At 43.3% G+C, this 17908-nt stretch overlaps 2 protein-coding genes across 2 annotated transcripts; both read right to left on the bottom strand.

The window, feature by feature from the left end:
• Positions 1-5122: 5122 nt before the first annotated feature.
• LOC118214335 (uncharacterized protein C3orf38 homolog) lies at positions 5123-10693 on the bottom strand. Its single transcript, XM_035394231.1, has 2 exons — positions 10157-10693; positions 5123-5394 (listed from the first exon to the last, which is right to left on the bottom strand). The coding sequence occupies exon 1, from the start codon at positions 10688-10690 to the stop codon at positions 10190-10192; it is 501 nt and encodes a 166-aa protein (XP_035250122.1). The 5' UTR covers positions 10691-10693; the 3' UTR covers positions 5123-5394; positions 10157-10189.
• A 2958-nt stretch (positions 10694-13651) lies between these two features.
• LOC118214337 (uncharacterized protein C3orf38 homolog) lies at positions 13652-14597 on the bottom strand. The gene has a single exon (XM_035394232.1). It carries the CDS (start codon positions 14572-14574, stop codon positions 14074-14076), a length of 501 nt encoding a protein of 166 aa, XP_035250123.1. The 5' UTR covers positions 14575-14597; the 3' UTR covers positions 13652-14073.
• Positions 14598-17908: the final 3311 nt, after the last annotated feature.

Raw genomic sequence — 17908 nt, 5'->3', positions numbered from 1 at the left:
TTAAGAAAAAAAAAACAACAAAGAAAACAAAACCTTGCGTGGCTCCTAAATGTTACAGCAGAGTGAAGGCCATGCATCAGGCAATAAACACACTCCAGCTCGCAACGCAACTATGGAACTCAATCCATAGTGTATCTTTTCCATCCTTGTGACAAGTGAGCTATTTCAGTATTTTGCTTGAAAGACTGATTATCTGTGCCCAGGGGGTCGAGAAAACATTCTGATGATAACCCACTTAGATGAAAAACATTTTATATGAACAAGGCGACTAGCTACAAGGTAGGCTACTTCCACATGCATATTTCCCTAGTAAGTTCTACCTTTGGTCAGACAATTAGCCTGACGGAGTGAAAAGTTAAAATGAATACACACTTTCTCAAACAACCAAGAAACTAGATGGCTTCCCATCTTGTGCTAAAGTAAATTGTGTCACATCGGTGTGCAACTCGGACAGACATCTAAATTTCTACATAAAAAGATCGTTAGAATTCGACACATGTCCATTAAGTTCCAAAATGGCTAAGATCTGACAACTTGTGGACACTGCAAGCGCTATAGATGGAATTGAAAACCATCCACCATCTTCGCTAAAACCTCTTCTCAATACCCGGAACACTGTACTCACGCGAAGTACGCCACTTGATGATCATTTGCATGAAATGTAAGCTACACTATGCAGCGAGTCAAAATATATTCAAATAGAGAAAGAAAAGAAGCTTCCGCACTCTTGCCCTGACGAAGGCACCCGTTTGCCGAAACGTCAGTTTGTTTTTAAATAGTATGAAGATACTCCGTGCATCTAAGCATGTTTGTGCGGTGGCTTCTTTTCTTTCCGTTTATGTTCCGCCAGCCAGCGCCTCCTCAATCAATCCAGGTGCGCGTTACTTTCGGTCAACAATAAGCATGCGTAAAAGGTGACATTTTCCGGAAATGGTTACACTTTCGTTTTCAGTGAAGTGAAACCTTGATGTCACGAATGAAATTTAAAACTCCCAACACTCTCAGAAAGGATGTGTTAATATCCAAAACACTTTTTGTGTTACCACTTTATTGTTACTTAACAACCAAAGAAAACCTTGTCGGTCCATTTTTTGTGATCATAAACTTCAATATATGCACAGTTTCTGAAACAATGGTTGTTTTGGACCAGAAGTCTTGGGAAAATATTTATAAAAATGTGCATATTTTATTACATAATGCATATTTTTCAATCTGCTTTTCATACAAAACGTAACGGCCCTCGATCGAGTTTCAAAATACCATCAAGGACATGTTGCCTTCAAAAGTCTGATATTCTCCATTCACTTTAATGGGAGCTCCAATGTTTCGCCAACAAATTTGTGACATTTGTTGAAATTAACCTTCAGACTGTAGCTTGTGGCCCTCTCAACCACTTGGCAGAGAATTGCATAGTGCTCCTTCACTGTGGGTGCCGCAATGAGAATGTCATCCATTACACTTATGGCACCAGCAATGTCCTCCAGTATTTCATCCATAATACATTGGAAAACTTTGGGCACACATTTTAAACCAAATGGGAGTCTCAACCACCTAAATCGTCAATTGGAATATTGAAGGCTGTGAGAAAGGTTGATGCATCATCTAGTTCTATCTGAATAAATCCTGATTTAGCATCCAAAACTGAGAAGACCTTTGCGCCAGGCATTGTGAAAACAAGTTATTCTATGGTGCGCACAGGATAGCACTCCCTCTTAATGACTTTATTCATCTAGGATCTATTGGCAGTATAGGGGGGCAGCCTTGGTAGACCTTCCGCTTTGCTTATAGTTAGGCCCGGTTTACTGGACCCCTGCAGATTTGTAGCTTGTGACTATAATATATACACACAAGTGACAAATTGAAGGAAAACCAACATAAGGTTTGAAGGAAAACCAACATCATCACTCTGTGCCAAGAATCTCGGAGTGGTGATGGACAACAGGTTGTCCCTCTCCAAGAACGTCGCAGCAGTAAGCCGGGCATGCAGATTTTTCCTGTATAACATCCGGAGAATCCGCCCCTTTCTCACCACCTACTCAACCCAGTTCCTGGTCCAAGCAATGCTTCTATCCCGCCTGGACTACTGCAACTCTCTTCTGGCTGGACTACCGGCATCTGCCACCAGACCCCTGCAACTCATTCAGAATGCTGCAGCTCGTCTGGTCTTCAACCTCCCCAGACACTCCCACGTCACTCCCCTGCTCAATACCCTCCACTGGCTGCTTTTATAGCTCGCATCAAATTTAAAACATTGGTCCTGGCATACCAGGCAGTCAAGGGATCAGCCCCAGCATACCTCCACAAGATATTCAAACCCTACATGCCAGCCAGATCCCTCCGTTCTGCTACCTCAGGATGCCTGGCACCTCCCCCTCTTCGCACCTGCACTTCCAGAACACGTCTCCTGTCTGTTCTGGCCCCACGATGGTGGAATGACCTCCCCGTGGAGGTCAGAACAGCTGAGACACTGACCCATTTCAAGCGACGACTGAAGACTCACCTCTTCAGGCTGAACCCCTCCCCATCCCTCCCTACCTCCCTGTAATCTCTTAAATGACTGTAAGCTTAGGGTTGTAACTAGGTAGCTGTTTCGTAGGTGACTTAGTTTATGCACCTGTCTTAACTACTGCTTGTATTTTTTCCATAGACTGCGTTGTTGCTGTTCTCGTTGTATTAGTGTTAATCAGTTTAACCTTCAGGGTCCAAGTTGAACTATGCGGTTGTTCCCTGCACTTGGACCGGTACTTTTCTCTAGGGTTTTCGTCATACTTGTTCCTGGTTATGGTTATACACTTTGTTGTACGTCGCTCTGGATAAGAGCGTCTGCCAAATGCCTGTAATGTAATGTAATGTAATGTAGTAAGGTGCTGGTCTACCACAACTTTACAGAACAGCTTTGTGATGTGTCTGATGAACAGCATAGATTCTACAAGTCTCTGAAACTGTACTGGAGTGATGGAACACCATTCTTCCAAAAGATATTCCCTCATTTTGTGTTTTTTATGATGGTGGTGAAGAGTGCTGTCAAAGAAGTCGGTCTAAAATCTCTCATAGGTGTTCACTTGGGATGAGATCTGGTGACTGTGGAGCATATGATTCAAATCTCAAATTTCCAATTCAAATTTCCAAACAAATTTAGGCAAATTCCCCAACAGTCGAAGGATAGACACCATCTCTGGCTTTCGCAAAAGCTTGCCACTAAAAAAAATTATCCCCAGATTTAATTGGCTAAATAAATTTTCTCTCCCTCTCCACCTTCGCTAATGTGTGGTGAGCGTTCTGGCGCAAAATGGCTGCCGTGCATCACCCAGGTGGGTGCTACACATTGGTGGTGGGTGAGGTGAGTTCCCCTTCACTGTAAAGCACTTTGAGCATCTGGAAAAGTGCTATATAAATGTAATTAATAATAATTATATGCGCCCTCCAGAGCAACAACAAACGCGTCCCCCATCCCAGTTACCACTGTCCAACTTCACTGACTGGAACAACGCTCAACTAATCACCAGCCTAGAACATCAGAGGGTACTACTCACCAAGTATACAGTATAGCAGGACAAAACAGCCGCAGAACCCAGCGGACAGAAATTCCCGGAGGGTTACACTTCCTCCTCCTCCACGATTAACAAAAAAAACAACAAAGAAAACAAAACCTTGCGTGGCTCCCAAGCGTTACAGCAGAGTGAAGGCCATGCATCAGGCAATAAACACACTCCAGCTCGCAACGCAACTATGGAACTCAATCCGCTAAATTATCTGTCGCCGACACACAAAGGATACACTGTGAAGTCTATTCCTCTGCTGCCACCATTTTGTTACGAGTCAAGCTATAGTCATGACAAAAAGGGAGACAACACAACAAGGTATATTTTAAAACAAAGGAATGATTTATTAAGAAGAAGACAATGATGCATGTATGAGTGAAATGTAGGGAATTTATATTAAATGTGTGTGGATGTGTGTCTGCAACAATGGGATGTGAATGTACAACATAAAACTTGTGAAGAAAGGAGGGTGAAGGAAAAAAACCATTGGGCCGTCGAACTGCCCGACCTGGAGCAGGAGTACCTAGAATTCAGTGAGAAAGAGGGAGAGAATGGGGCAGAAAGCACTGGGACTTCCTTATTATAGGGTTTCCCCCCAGGTGCTCTCAATTAGAAAAGGGGCATCCCACACACTGGCCGACTCCAGTAACTACAATAAAAATAAAAACAATATTAGAAACAGTCTTCACACTCCCCCCCCCCCCCGCCCTGTGACACTGTAGTCGTCAGTGTTGTGCCCCTCAAACTATGACGGCTAGCGGTTGGACCTGCTGGTGTCGTTAGTCTCACCAATCCTTAAGGTCCTGCCGATGTTGATTGTCTTGCTGATGCTGAAGACTCTGTTGGTGGTCTTGGGGGTTCTGGAGGTCCTGTATGCAGATTCACATTGAAGGTAACGTTGTTGTTTGACTGATGCTGAAGGTCCTGCCGGTGGTCTCGCCAAAAATGACGGCCCCGTCGACGTCGATATTGTTGGTTTTGATTATGTTGAAGGCTCGGCCCATGGTATCGATGATGCCTACGGTCCTGCCAGTGGTCTCGTTGATCCCGAACGCCCTGCTGGGTAGTTCTGCCTTGTGCCATCCGGACGTCTGTGGATCCACCAGGTTGATGGGACCGCTGCAACAGAGTCATTGAAGCATGGCTTTAGGCGATTATAATGAATAACTTATAATGAATAACAGTTCATACAGCTCTTCGGATACTTTCTGACAGACCTCGAACGGGCTATTATAGTGCCTCTGGAATTTTGGACACTTACCCCTCCTCCTAGCTGTGTTTTTCACCCAGAGTCTCTCCCCAATTAAGTGTAAACTCCTGTAAACTCCTGATGTCACGAATTAAATTTAAAACTCCTAACACTCTCAGAAAGAATGTATTAATATTTAACACACTTTTTATGACACCACTTTTTTGTTACTTTCAACACATTTGGGTCAAAGTTTTGTGTCCAGTTTTTTGTTACAAATTACAATTAATGTGTTTGAAACCTTTTAACACACTGCGTTGAAATGTCAAAACAGTTCGGCACACGCAACCAATCTACAATCATAACTTTAGGACTGGGGTAATAGTGATTAATGTAGCCCATCAATACTAGCACATTGCATCATCCTACAGAGAAGATAATTCCTTATAGAACTGTATGCGATTCTAACGTTATTTGATTTTACCCTCGAATTCGAAGCCCAAAACTGCAGGGCCCTCCTTACAAGCTGATTCTTGTCGGCGTCGCGAGGCATTGCAATACCCTCACTGCTCAGGTACTGAAATATAACGTCACGATACATCTTCCTTCGCTGCAGTAATTCTTCAGCACTCTGACTGTACGTCAAGATAGCGTCCATTGCCTCTGAAAACAAACAAGGACAAGATCTGATCACAAATATAATCACATAAAGACAGAGCAGTTACGCATGCGATCAAACTTTCGAAGATATACTTTTAAAAGTTGTCAAACGTTCGGCCTCACCTTGTTTGTTTCACACCCGGATCCGCAATCTGTTAGTGACAGTGTCACAAAGAGCCATTAAATTGGAATATGACAGAAAGCTTAGCAATTTCCTGCAACCCTCCTGTTCCCTTCCGGACAATCTAGACATTTTCTAATTTCTGTCAAGAAGCTCCAAATGATAAAAACCTATTCCCACACTTTCCCACACAGACTTTCTCCCTCCTTCCTTCTGTTTAGCGCAAAATCACTGTGCACATCACCGCCCAGAAACAAGCATAGGGCTGGAGAGGGTAGGAGCGACCAGGATGTGAAACCTTAGAAGTAACGAACAATACCCTCTACTGCAAAAGCGCTGGGTGGCATTTTCTGAAACAATGGTTGTTTTGGTCCAGAAGTCTTGGGCAAATATTTATTAATATGTCCATATTTTATTACACAATGATATTGTCATATTATCTGCTTTTCATATAAAACGTAACGGTCATCAATCGAGTTTCAATATAGCCTACTAATATAGAAAGTTTTTTGTTTTCTTTTCCTTCAAAAGTCTGTTATTCCCCATTCACTTTAATGGGAGCTCCAATGTTTTACCCTCGACATGCAAAGTACGGGCTTACTTATGGGACTTCACAAGCTTAGGATAGCTCAAGGCCTGCTTGCCTGTCTAGTTTAGTATGCATGGCTGTGTAAACAAATTACATTACACACTTCTTTTTCTGCAGCTTTTAGTGGTTTTGAAAACAAACAACATCACCACCTACTGTGGTAAACCTATTGTGGGAGGAGACATTCTTGGGGGGGTGTTGCGCAATCAGGAACTTATTGTCTACAGCCGTCTTGGCTGTGGATCTCGGCATGAGACTGGGGTTAAAAAGCAGAGCCAAGAGTAGTTTCGGTTGTTGCTAGGGAGCCGTGCCTTCTTCATCCTGTGGACTCGCACACTCTAGGGGAGGGTGTAGTTCGCAGCTGTTAGTGCTGCCGGCGATGAAGATAGCGAGATAGGGGGGACGTTCGAGTGTTAGGAGGGGAGGCTGGTCGCCTCTTTTAGTTAGAGGGGGCCGGGAACTTTAGGAGTGTGTGTGTCCACCTCTGGGGCCTCATTTATAAAAATGTTCTTAGATTTATACTTGAACTTAGTCTTAAGATCATTTCCGACGGCGTACATACGTTCGATTCATAAAAGATACTGAGCATAAAAAAACCTTGCTTACACGGGTTCTAAGAAGCCCATTTGCAACTTACGCACCTGCGATCTATAAATCTCAAATTATGTTAAAATTGATGGCACCTGAACATGCCTTACAATCAGCAATTTCCCCATAATGCTTGCACAAATGAGGGTTTAGTCAGAAATAACCATGGACCAAAAGAGAAAAGCAAACTTTTTGGAAGATCATCATGCGCAAAAAAGTCATTCCGGGCTCTGAAAACTCTCTCCCTTCTTAAAGCACGGTTTTCAATGTCTTCCAATAAGCCATGGTGACTTTTTTCTAATTTGACACACTATTTATAGAACATTGCATCCTGTTTTTAATTCAGAACACCTTGCGTCTGGCAATTAATTCCTCACACCTTTAATTGATCATTCCTATCAAATTGTTCATAAAGCTAATGCAAAGTTCACCACAGGCTTGGACGCATATGCATCCCAAACTGCAATACCCCTACATAACCAGAAGGAAAATCACTTACGTCAAGTCTAGACTTTGTGTAAGATCATTTCCACGTCAGAGTAAGGTTTTATAAATAACTACTTATACGTGGTTTTCTGCGTAAGTCATACTTAAGATCAAAATTGATCCTAAGTCCGTTCTATAAATGAGGCCCCTGTTCTCCAGTCCTGCATCTCAGCGTTCGGCCTGCCGCCACACACTGTTTGCTCTGCCCGACTTAAGTAGGCAGTATACTTCGTAAGAAGTAGAACTTTTTGAGAAAAATGAAGCAATGAGAACGACCGAAGAACAAAAAGATGCGGTGTGTGTTTGTACGGTGCGGTGTGTGACGGCCCCCAGGGAGAACTTTTGGAAAACTTCTTTCTTGTTCTCCAACCTCCCCCTCTCAGCTATTGGTCCAAATATCAAATGGTTGGTTATGTCACGGTTGAGAGTTCAGAGGGCAGACTTCACATGCTAATGTACGGGGAGTCAACGCCAATCTCTCTTCTGTAGATATTGGAATTCTGTGAGTTCCCGCATGTTTGATGAATGGTGCTACTCGTTTCAGCAAGTCATCAAAATGCTTAGCACATATTCGGAAATAAGAGAAAATGCCTTTTTTTCTTCTTTTGCATAGCTAGATAAACTAAAGCCACTTTAAACACTTAAAACTTTTTATTTTGTGTTGTGATCTTGTGTAGCCCTTCTCTTTATACATCCATGGCGTAGCCGCAAGACGGAGATTTGGTAGAGATTCCAGCCCCGGTTAACAGCTGCCTCGTAATTATTCACGCCCCAGTGGCGTGGAGTGACTTTAAACGGTGTGGTGTTCTCACTGAGTATACCAACAACAGTGTGCGTGGACATGTTCACCGGTGGTTCTCAATCCTGAAGTTTTTTCTTCTGAGTATACTGCCAGCTTTAAGCCATTGTTTTCCCAGAGAGTCGGACAGTGTCACAAGCTCAGACCCCAGGGGAGGGTCTCGCCAGCAGGGCGAGTTCAGTTTTAAACTTTATTATTTCGTCTTCAGTGTTTGTGTAGTCTTTGTATCCCCTTCCTACCCTTGTCTATTACTTTAGAGTTAGAGTAGAGAACCTTCATACTAAGTCCCCTCAATCAACATCTCCCTGACATCACTACCAACCACTGCTCATTTCCCCATTTGTTTGACACTAAGCATCTTATTGTGCAGCTCAGCATCTGTACACACCACCAACAGATTACCATTCCTAAGCAACCTAGCGGATACAATCTCACCCATCGCCTTTTTAAATGCTGCTGGCATAGAAACTGGGCTCTTCAACCCCACACCAGCACCCTTGCTAAACTTCGAAATCACCTTAAAGTCCAAAACCCCCACCGGGACATCTCCCTCCCACCACTTTCCACGGCTTAGCCATGCTCTTCTTACTACCGTTTTTCCTCTTACAAGGCTGTGCTTTCCCAGACAATTGCCCTATAGTGGCTGATTAGGTAGCCACTCTAAAAAGTAGCACATTAGAAGACAGCCTTCTGAAAATTAGCACACTTACTGCAGTCAGACCAAACAAGCTGGCTTCTTGAGTCCCAGTATGGCTGAACTGGAATGGGCAATTTCCATCTGTGGTCTGGCCAATCGTGCTGAATTGTCTGTTGGAGACAGCTTAGTTCTTCCTTTGAGTGCTCTTGCTGTTCTGCGTTCTTCTAGTTGCTAAATGAACCAAAGCAAAGCATGGAGACACACTCTAGGCCATCCATCTCTGGAGTGCTCTCTGAAAGCTGTGCCCTGGACAACTTGTCTTTTCCTCTCGTGCACTTCATAGTCAGGTCATACAACTCAAAATGAAGATGTATTCTGTGTATGTGCAGGGGGGTAGACAGCAGTGATTTCTGAATGATATCTTCAAGAGGTTTGTGGTCATTATCTATTGTGACATGTGTTGCATTATGTAGTTGTGAAACGATGCAGGATCCAGCCACAAAAACTGCTCAGCAAAAACATCTCCCTTCTTCAGCAGTGTGCTGCCTCACCCTTGTGTGCATTTTGTTTTTTTGGCATGTTGATTATATGTCTATATGTGTTTTGTTCCACTAAACCATTAAACCGAAAGGAGAAACAAAGGATAACAGCACTGGCCAAGAGGCCTGGAGGCAATCCTGGTCCTGCCCCACAAGGATATCCTCCTCTCAGATGATAAGGGGGGGGGGCAGCCTTGGTAGGCATGCCCCAATAATGAACCCACTTAGATCTTTTCCTCTTGCCATCTTAAATCCAAAATCGAGGTCAACTGGGCCTGCTCAGCATTTTGCATACATGCCACAGAGCATGATAGGATGTTAATTGCTCAATTGTATCATGCACTACATCTGTATGGAAACATCTGCACTTATGTTTCTTCACTCATTTATTAAGATTTTTCCTGTCACCCATCTGTGTGTGTGTGTGTGTGTGTGTGTGTGTGTGTATACGTATATACACACACACACACACACACATTCATACATATACATAAATACACATATAATATATATATAAAACAGAATATGTACATTAGGTAACAAAGACAAAGACTGTAGCAGCTAACATTATTACACATGAATATTGCAATGTTTGCTGCTACAGCCTTTTTTTGGTGTTTAGAGTGCAAAAGCGTATCCAGATAGCTAAATCCTGCTACAGTCTTCTTTTTGGAGTTTTCACCTGAGCATAAAGATTTTATTGGGTAAGGATCAAATATCTAGAGCTGTGATTGGTTGAAGACTTACCATTACTTCTGCCCGCTGTGCACAGAATAAATTACTCTGTCGGCCAATAGCAAAAGCCACAGACTTTACATTCCTTCAGTTTCAATGACGTGAAATGTTTTATTACATTTTTGTCTGCAACGAACCTGTAAACTTAAATATACAAATATACTTTGTTGTATAGCCTACTATGTACGCTAATGTTCTCTGTAGTCCCATTCCAGGAGAATAAACATCAACCATTGGCATAAAGTGCTTTGTTTCATCCAAGTTAAATCACCTACATATAATTACAAAAGGCATATTTGAATCCTCATTCACAGAGCGACAGAAGTTCTTTTGAGTTGTATGTTAATGCTGGTGATGTCATTTCCTCTTCTCCAGTGAGTTCATTCTGCCGTCTTATTTTCAAATGTGTAAACTTGATCTTCCAGCTGTTGGCGTCCAGTGGGGAGCGTATGAGGCCGAACGCCTGCTCGAAGATTCCCAGACAGGCCCGTTCGCGGTGGATTGTTCCGGCTACGGCCGCCATTACCAGCCCGTGGGGAGTGGCTTCGCACTTCAGTCCATGTGGCTCCAGGTTGGGGCTGAAGAAGAGTCTCTCGTCCCTTACGAGAGCGAGGAAACGCTGGCTGACCAGCTCGGCCCCCTGAAACCTGTCCGTTTGCTGCACTTCTGCACTGTAACAAAGCATCAGCCGTGCGTCCTCCCAAAAATGCTGGGGACCCCAGTGCAGTGGTTCTTGACCCAGTGTGGGATTCTGGGTGTTCACAAGGTTGTAGAACCACTGGCAGAACTGCTTTCCTAGGGCCATGTAGTCACATGCACTGAGCTCTTCTCCTGAACTTGGTACATCCTTTTTGTCATCTGCTGTTTTTGAAACATAAGAGGCCTAAAAAAGAACGCACGCCTTAATATTGTTTTTAACAAACACCGATTTCTTCCAGTCATCAAAGCCTCTACTTATCAAAATCAATTGGGTCATTATAAAAATCTAACCATACTAAATGCACCATTACACATTTTATCACAAGAAAAACTCACCATGAAATGTTTTAGATGTCAACTGGTTATTATTTATTCATACATTCATATATTTAGGTGTCCTAAAAATGTTACAGCTGCCAGCGTACTGAGGGACTACCTCAGAAGCAAAATGGCACCATAAAAGCGGCACTCGCTATCTTATTCAAAATAACCCCAGACCTCGGTTTAACATGTCATCCAAAAATGGCCACTCCTACAGCAGTGTCCCCTCACTGCACTTGGGCATTGGGGTTTGTTCGACCAGAGGGAAGATTGCCCTCTGCTGATCAACCAACACCACTTCCATCAGCAACTTAGCTTTCACAGGTGGTCTCCCACCCTAGTACTAACCAAGCCCACACAAGTTTAGCTTCAGCCATTTGACAGGAGCAGGGCGCATGGTGGTATAGCTGCTAATTTGGCTGTTTCATCAGAGTTATCACAGGAAAGAGGCCCTATAAATAGTTTTCTGACATGACTGAACAGCTATACTTAGTGTGAACAACGTTTTATATTTTCACCACGATTTTGTCTACAGTGTAGTATAAAGCATTTCAGTTTTATGAACTGCCTTTTTTCATTATTTTTTTATTACAGTGAAAAGGAGACACGTGCTGCCTTCTGGATTCCAAATTCAGCAGCTAAAACAGTATGCCATAGCCAGCACCCTGCTGCCAGTATACATGTTTTAGGGTGGCTAAGTCACACAGGATAGCGCTCACACTTAAAGATTTTATTTGGATCGCCTGGATCTATACAGATTCCTATATTGCCAATATGCATAACGGCTACCACAGGACTCAGCCACTTGGCTGGTAAACATGGTGACGTAGCCATACCATCTCATGGAGTTTCCACATGATCATTTCTCTGAATTCAATGGGTTGGCAGCAACCAGGATGTACCATGCCCTTTGCATCTGCGTCAGTTTTAATTGTCTGTTTACCAGGCAGGGTTCTAGTGGCGTGCATCATTCCAGGAAAAGAATCCAGCCCAACTGGTATTTTCTGTTTTGGAGTGGCCCCAGCAGTACTACTCGATTTGTGTTTTTCAGTAGTGTGCTGCAGTGAGTCCAGACAAATAATTAGGCCTAAAGCCTCAGCTGTAGTGCCACTGAGCACATTCGCTTGAGCAATGTTCACAATCTCAAACTGTGTTTGTTTTGGAGTTCTTGTATTTAATTGTAAAACTGACTGCTGTGACAGGCTGTAACTTGTGGTTGGAATAAGAGCGGAGTACTCAATTGTTACGTCCCAAATTCGCCAACAATACAAGGACAACTAGAACTGGAATGCAACACAAAGTCCCCTGCGCCCAAAACAAAGTTACAAAATGAATATACCCCAACATACTATAACAAACACATTATAAAAGACACACAAAAACTAAACCCCAAAAAAATATATGAACAGTTGTAGGTGTTGGAAAAAACAGGGCAGGCCAAAGCATGGCTGTGGTAGGGTTGGCGCGGTTTGGCGTCGGCTCTGAGAGAGTGTGACAAGAGCGGCTCTCGGATCCAACGTCACAGCTGTCAGGTGGAGGTAATCCGTGCCGATAATTGCTAATTGTTTGGTTGCGCTGATTGCCTCTGATTGTTCAACAGTGAGCCTGGGGTTTTAAAAGCGGAGACCGGGAGTCTTCGAGAGAGAAGCTGCTGGCGGAGAAACAACCTGCATCGGTTGGTGCGCAAACCTGTGTTGGTTATACAAAAAAATAAAAAGGAAAATGGAAAGAAAAACCGTATCTTGTGTTTAAGTACCTAAAAGCCAGGTCGGCTGAAATAAAAGAGCATGTGAGTGTGTAAAGAACTTGCAGTTTCCAGTATTTCTGTGGGTTGGAAGTTCGGAGGGGTGGCACTCATCTTGCCACAATGGCCTACAGAAGACCATTAACCCTGGGCTACTAAAAGTAGTCATCTTTTTCCCGGTGGATACAAAAATGGTGAGTGTTCCGCAGGTTTCGATCTAAAACTTGCGCATAAATGAAAAAGAACATTCCCTGTCAAACACCACACAGAGACAAAGGAATAGCCACACAAAAGCTACAAGTCTGCACCAGGATGCAGGATCCAGCCACAAAAACTGCTCAGCAAAAACATCTCCCTTCTTCAGCAGTGTGCTGCCTCACCCTTGTGTGCATTTCGTTTTTTTGGCATGTTGATTATATGTCTATATGTGTTTTGTTCCACTAAACCATTAAACCGAAAGGAGAAACAAAGGATAACAGCACTGGCCAAGAGGCCTGGAGGCAATCCTGGTCCTGCCCCACAAGGATATCCTCCTCTCAGATGATAAGGGGGGGGGGGGCAGCCTTGGTAGGCGTGCCCCAATAATGAACCCACTTAGATCTTTTCCTCTTGCCATCTTAAATCCAAAATCAAGGTCAACTGGGCCTGCTCAGCATTTTGCATACATGCCACAGAGCATGATAGGATGTTAATTGCTCAATTGTATCATGCACTACATCTGTATGGAAACATCTGCACTTATGTTTCTTCACTCATTTATTAAGATTTCTCCTTTGTCACCCATCTGTGTGTGTGTGTGTGTGTGTATTATACGTATATATACACACACATAAACACACACACATTTACACATATACATACATACACACATATATATATATATATATATATAAAACAGAATATGTACATTAGGTAACAAAGACAAAGACTGTAGCAGCTAACTTTATTACACATGAATATTGCAATGTTTGCTGCTACAGCCTTTTTTTGGTGTTTAGAGTGCAAAAGCGTATCCAGATAGCTAAATCCTGCTACAGCCTTCTTTTTGGAGTTTTCGCCGAAAAGACCTGAGCATAAAGATTTTATTGGGTAAGGATCAAATATCTAGAGCTGTGATTGGTTGAAGACTTACCATTACTTCTGCCCGCTGTGCACAGAATTAATTACTCTGTCGGCCAATAGCAAAAGCCACAGACTTTACATTCCTTCAGTTTCAATGACGTGAAATGTTTTATTACATTTTTGCCTGCAACGAACCTGTAAACTTAAATATACAAATATACTTTGTTGTATAGCCTACTATGTACGCTAATGTTTTCTGTAGTCCCATTCCAGGAGAATAAACATCAACCATTGGCATAAAGTGCTTTGTTTCATCCAAGTTAACTCACCTACATATAATTACAAAAGGCATATTTGAATCCTCATTCACAGAGCGACAGAAGTTCTTTTGAGTTGTATGTTAATGCTGGTGATGTCATTTCCTCTTCTCCAGTGAGTTCATTCTGCCGTCTTATTTTCAAATGTGTAAACTTGATCTTCCAGCTGTTGGCGTCCAGTGGGGAGCGTATGAGGCCGAACGCCTGCTCGAAGATTCCCAGACAGGCCCGTTCGCGGTGGATTGTTCCGGCTACGGCCGCCATCACCAGCCCGTGGGGAGTGGCTTCGCACTTCAGTCCGTGGGGCTCCAGGTTGGGGCTGAAGAAGAGTCTCTCGTCCCTTACGAGAGCGAGGAAACGCTGGCTGACCAGCTCGGCCCCCTGAAACCTGTCCGTTTGCTGCACTTCTGCGCTGTAGCAAAGCATCAGCCGTGCGTCCTCCCAAAAATGCTGGGGACCCCAGTGCAGTGGTTCTTGACCCAGTGTGGGATTCTGGGTGTTCACAAGGTTGTAGAACCACTGACAGAACTGCTTTCCTACGGCCATGTAGTCACATGCACTGAGCTCTTCTCCTGAAGTTGGTACATCCTTTTTGTCATCTGCTGTTGTTGAAACATAAGAGGCCTAAAAAAGAATGCACGCCTTAATATTGTTTTTAACAAACACCGATTTCTTCCAGTCATCAAAGCCTCTACTTATCAAAATCAATTGGGTCATTATAAAAATCTAACCATACTAAATGCACCGTTTTAGGGTGGCAAAGTCGCACAGGATAGCGCTCACACTTAAAGATTTTATTTGGATTGCCTGGATCTATACAGATTCCTATATTGCCAATATGCATAACGGCTACCACAGGACTCAGCCACTTGGCTGGTAAACATGGTGACGTAGCCATACCATCTCATGGAGTTTCCACATGATCATTTCTCTGAATTCAATGGGTTGGCAGCAACCAGGATGTACCATGCCCTTTGCATCTGCGTCAGTTTTAATTGTCTGTTTACCAGGCAGGGTTCTAGTGGCGTGCATCATTCCAGGAAAAGAATCCAGCCCAACTGGTATTTTCTGTTTTGGAGTGGCCCCAGCAGTACTACTCGATTTGTGTTTTTCAGTAGTGTGCTGCAGTGAGTCCAGACAAATAATTAGGCCTAAAGCCTCAGCTGTAGTGCCACTGAGCACATTCGCTTGAGCAATGTTCACAATCTCAAACTGTGTTTGTTTTGGAGTTCTTGTATTTAATTGTAAAACTGACTGCTGTGACAGGCTGTAACTTGTGGTTGGAATAAGAGCGGAGTACTCAATTGTTACGTCCCAAATTCGCCAACAATACAAGGACAACTAGAACTGGAATGCAACACAAAGTCCCCTGCGCCCAAAACAAAGTTACAAAATGAATATACCCCAACATACTATAACAAACACATTATAAAAGACACACAAAAACTAAACCCCAAAAAAATATATGAACAGTTGTAGGTGTTGGAAAAAACAGGGCAGGCCAAAGCATGGCTGTGGTAGGGTTGGCGCGGTTTGGCGTCGGCTCTGAGAGAGTGTGACAAGAGCGGCTCTCGGATCCAACGTCACAGCTGTCAGGTGGAGGTAATCCGTGCCGATAATTGCTAATTGTTTGGTTGCGCTGATTGCCTCTGATTGTTCAACAGTGAGCCTGGGGTTTTAAAAGCGGAGACCGGGAGTCTTCGAGAGAGAAGCTGCTGGCGGAGAAACAACCTGCATCGGTTGGTGCGCAAACCTGTGTTGGTTATACAAAAAAATTAAAAGGAAAATGGAAAGAAAAACCGTATCTTGTGTTTAAGTACCTAAAAGCCAGGTCGGCTGAAATAAAAGAGCATGTGAGTGTGTAAAGAACTTGCAGTTTCCAGTATTTCTGTGGGTTGGAAGTTCGGAGGGGTGGCACTCATCTTGCCACAATGGCCTACAGAAGACCATTAACCCTGGGCTACTAAAAGTAGTCATCTTTTTCCCGGTGGATACAAAAATGGTGAGTGTTCCGCAGGTTTCGATCTAAAACTTGCGCATAAATGAAAAAGAACATTCCCTGTCAAACACCACACAGAGACAAAGGAATAGCCACACAAAAGCTACAAGTCTGCACCAGGATGCAGGATCCAGCCACAAAAACTGCTCAGCAAAAACATCTCCCTTCTTCAGCAGTGTGCTGCCTCACCCTTGTGTGCATTTCGTTTTTTTGGCATGTTGATTATATGTCTATATGTGTTTTGTTCCACTAAACCATTAAACCGAAAGGAGAAACAAAGGATAACAGCACTGGCCAAGAGGCCTGGAGGCAATCCTGGTCCTGCCCCACAAGGATATCCTCCTCTCAGATGATAAGGGGGGGGGCAGCCTTGGTAGGCGTGCCCCAATAATGAACCCACTTAGATCTTTTCCTCTTGCCATCTTAAATCCAAAATCAAGGTCAACTGGGCCTGCTCAGCATTTTGCATACATGCCACAGAGCATGATAGGATGTTAATTGCTCAATTGTATCATGCACTACATCTGTATGGAAACATCTGCACTTATGTTTCTTCACTCATTTATTAAGATTTCTCCTTTGTCACCCATCTGTGTGTGTTAAAAGCGGAGACCGGGAGTCTTCGAGAGAGAAGCTGCTGGCGGAGAAACAACCTGCATCGGTTGGTGCGCAAACCTGTGTTGGTTATACAAAAAAATAAAAAGGAAAATGGAAAGAAAAACCGTATCTTGTGTTTAAGTACCTAAAAGCCAGGTCGGCTGAAATAAAAGAGCATGTGAGTGTGTAAAAAACTTGCGGTTTCCAGTGTTTCTGTGGGTTGGAAGTTCGGAGGGGTGGCACTCATCTTGCCACAATGCCCTACAGAAGACCATTAACCCTGGGCTACTAAAAGTAGTCATCTTTTTCCCGGTGGAAACAAAAATGGTGAGTCTTCCGCAGGTTTCGATCTAAAACTTGCGCATAAAAGAAAAAGAACATTCCCTGTCAAACACCACACAGAGACAAAGGAATAACCACACAAAAGCTACAAGTCTGCACCACGATGCAGGATCCAGCCACAAAAACTGCTCAGCAAAAACATCTCCCTTCTTCAGCAGTGTGCTGCCTCACCCTTGTGTGCATTTTGTTTTTTTGGCATGTTGATTATATGTCTATATGTGTTTTGTTCCACTAAACCATTAAACCGAAAGGAGAAACAAAGGATAACAGCACTGGCCAAGAGGCCTGGAGGCAATCCTGGTCCTGCCCCACAAGGATATCCTCCTCTCAGATGATAAGGGGGGGGGCAGCCTTGGTAGGCGTGCCCCAATAATGAACCCACTTAGATCTTTTCCTCTTGCCATCTTAAATCCAAAATCGAGGTCAACTGGGCCTGCTCAGCATTTTGCATACATGCCACAGAGCATGATAGGATGTTAATTGCTCAATTGTATCATGCACTACATCTGTATGGAAACATCTGCACTTATGTTTCTTCACTCATTTATTAAGATTTCTCCTTTGTCACCCATCTGTGTGTGTGTGTGTGTGTGTATTATACGTATATATACACACACATAAGCACACACACATTTACACATATACATACATACACATATAAAATATATATAAAACAGAATATGTACATTAGGTAACAAAGACAAAGACTGTAGCAGCTAACATTATTACACATGAATATTGCAATGTTTGCTGCTACAGCCTTTTTTTGGTGTTTAGAGTGCAAAAGCGTATCCAGATAGCTAAATCCTGCTACAGCCTTCTTTTTGGAGTTTTCGCCGAAAAGACCTGAGCATAAAGATTTTATTGGGTAAGGATCAAATATCTAGAGCTGTGATTGGTTGAAGACTTACCATTACTTCTGCCCGCTGTGCACAGAATTAA

The sequence above is a fragment of the Anguilla anguilla genome, chromosome 15 (genome assembly GCF_013347855.1).
Source record: "Anguilla anguilla isolate fAngAng1 chromosome 15, fAngAng1.pri, whole genome shotgun sequence".
Classification (NCBI taxonomy): Eukaryota; Metazoa; Chordata; class Actinopteri; order Anguilliformes; family Anguillidae; genus Anguilla; species Anguilla anguilla.
The sequence above is the reverse complement of the archived record's forward strand: the minus strand, read 5'-3'. Positions and strand labels throughout refer to the sequence as shown.

What these genes read in the sequence shown, in the direction of transcription:
- LOC118214335 (XM_035394231.1), bottom strand. Translation starts at nt 10,690, where the DNA reads ATGGCCCTAGGAAAGCAGTTCTGCCAGTGGTTCTACAACCTTGTGAAC.
- LOC118214337 (XM_035394232.1), bottom strand. Translation starts at nt 14,574, where the DNA reads ATGGCCGTAGGAAAGCAGTTCTGTCAGTGGTTCTACAACCTTGTGAAC.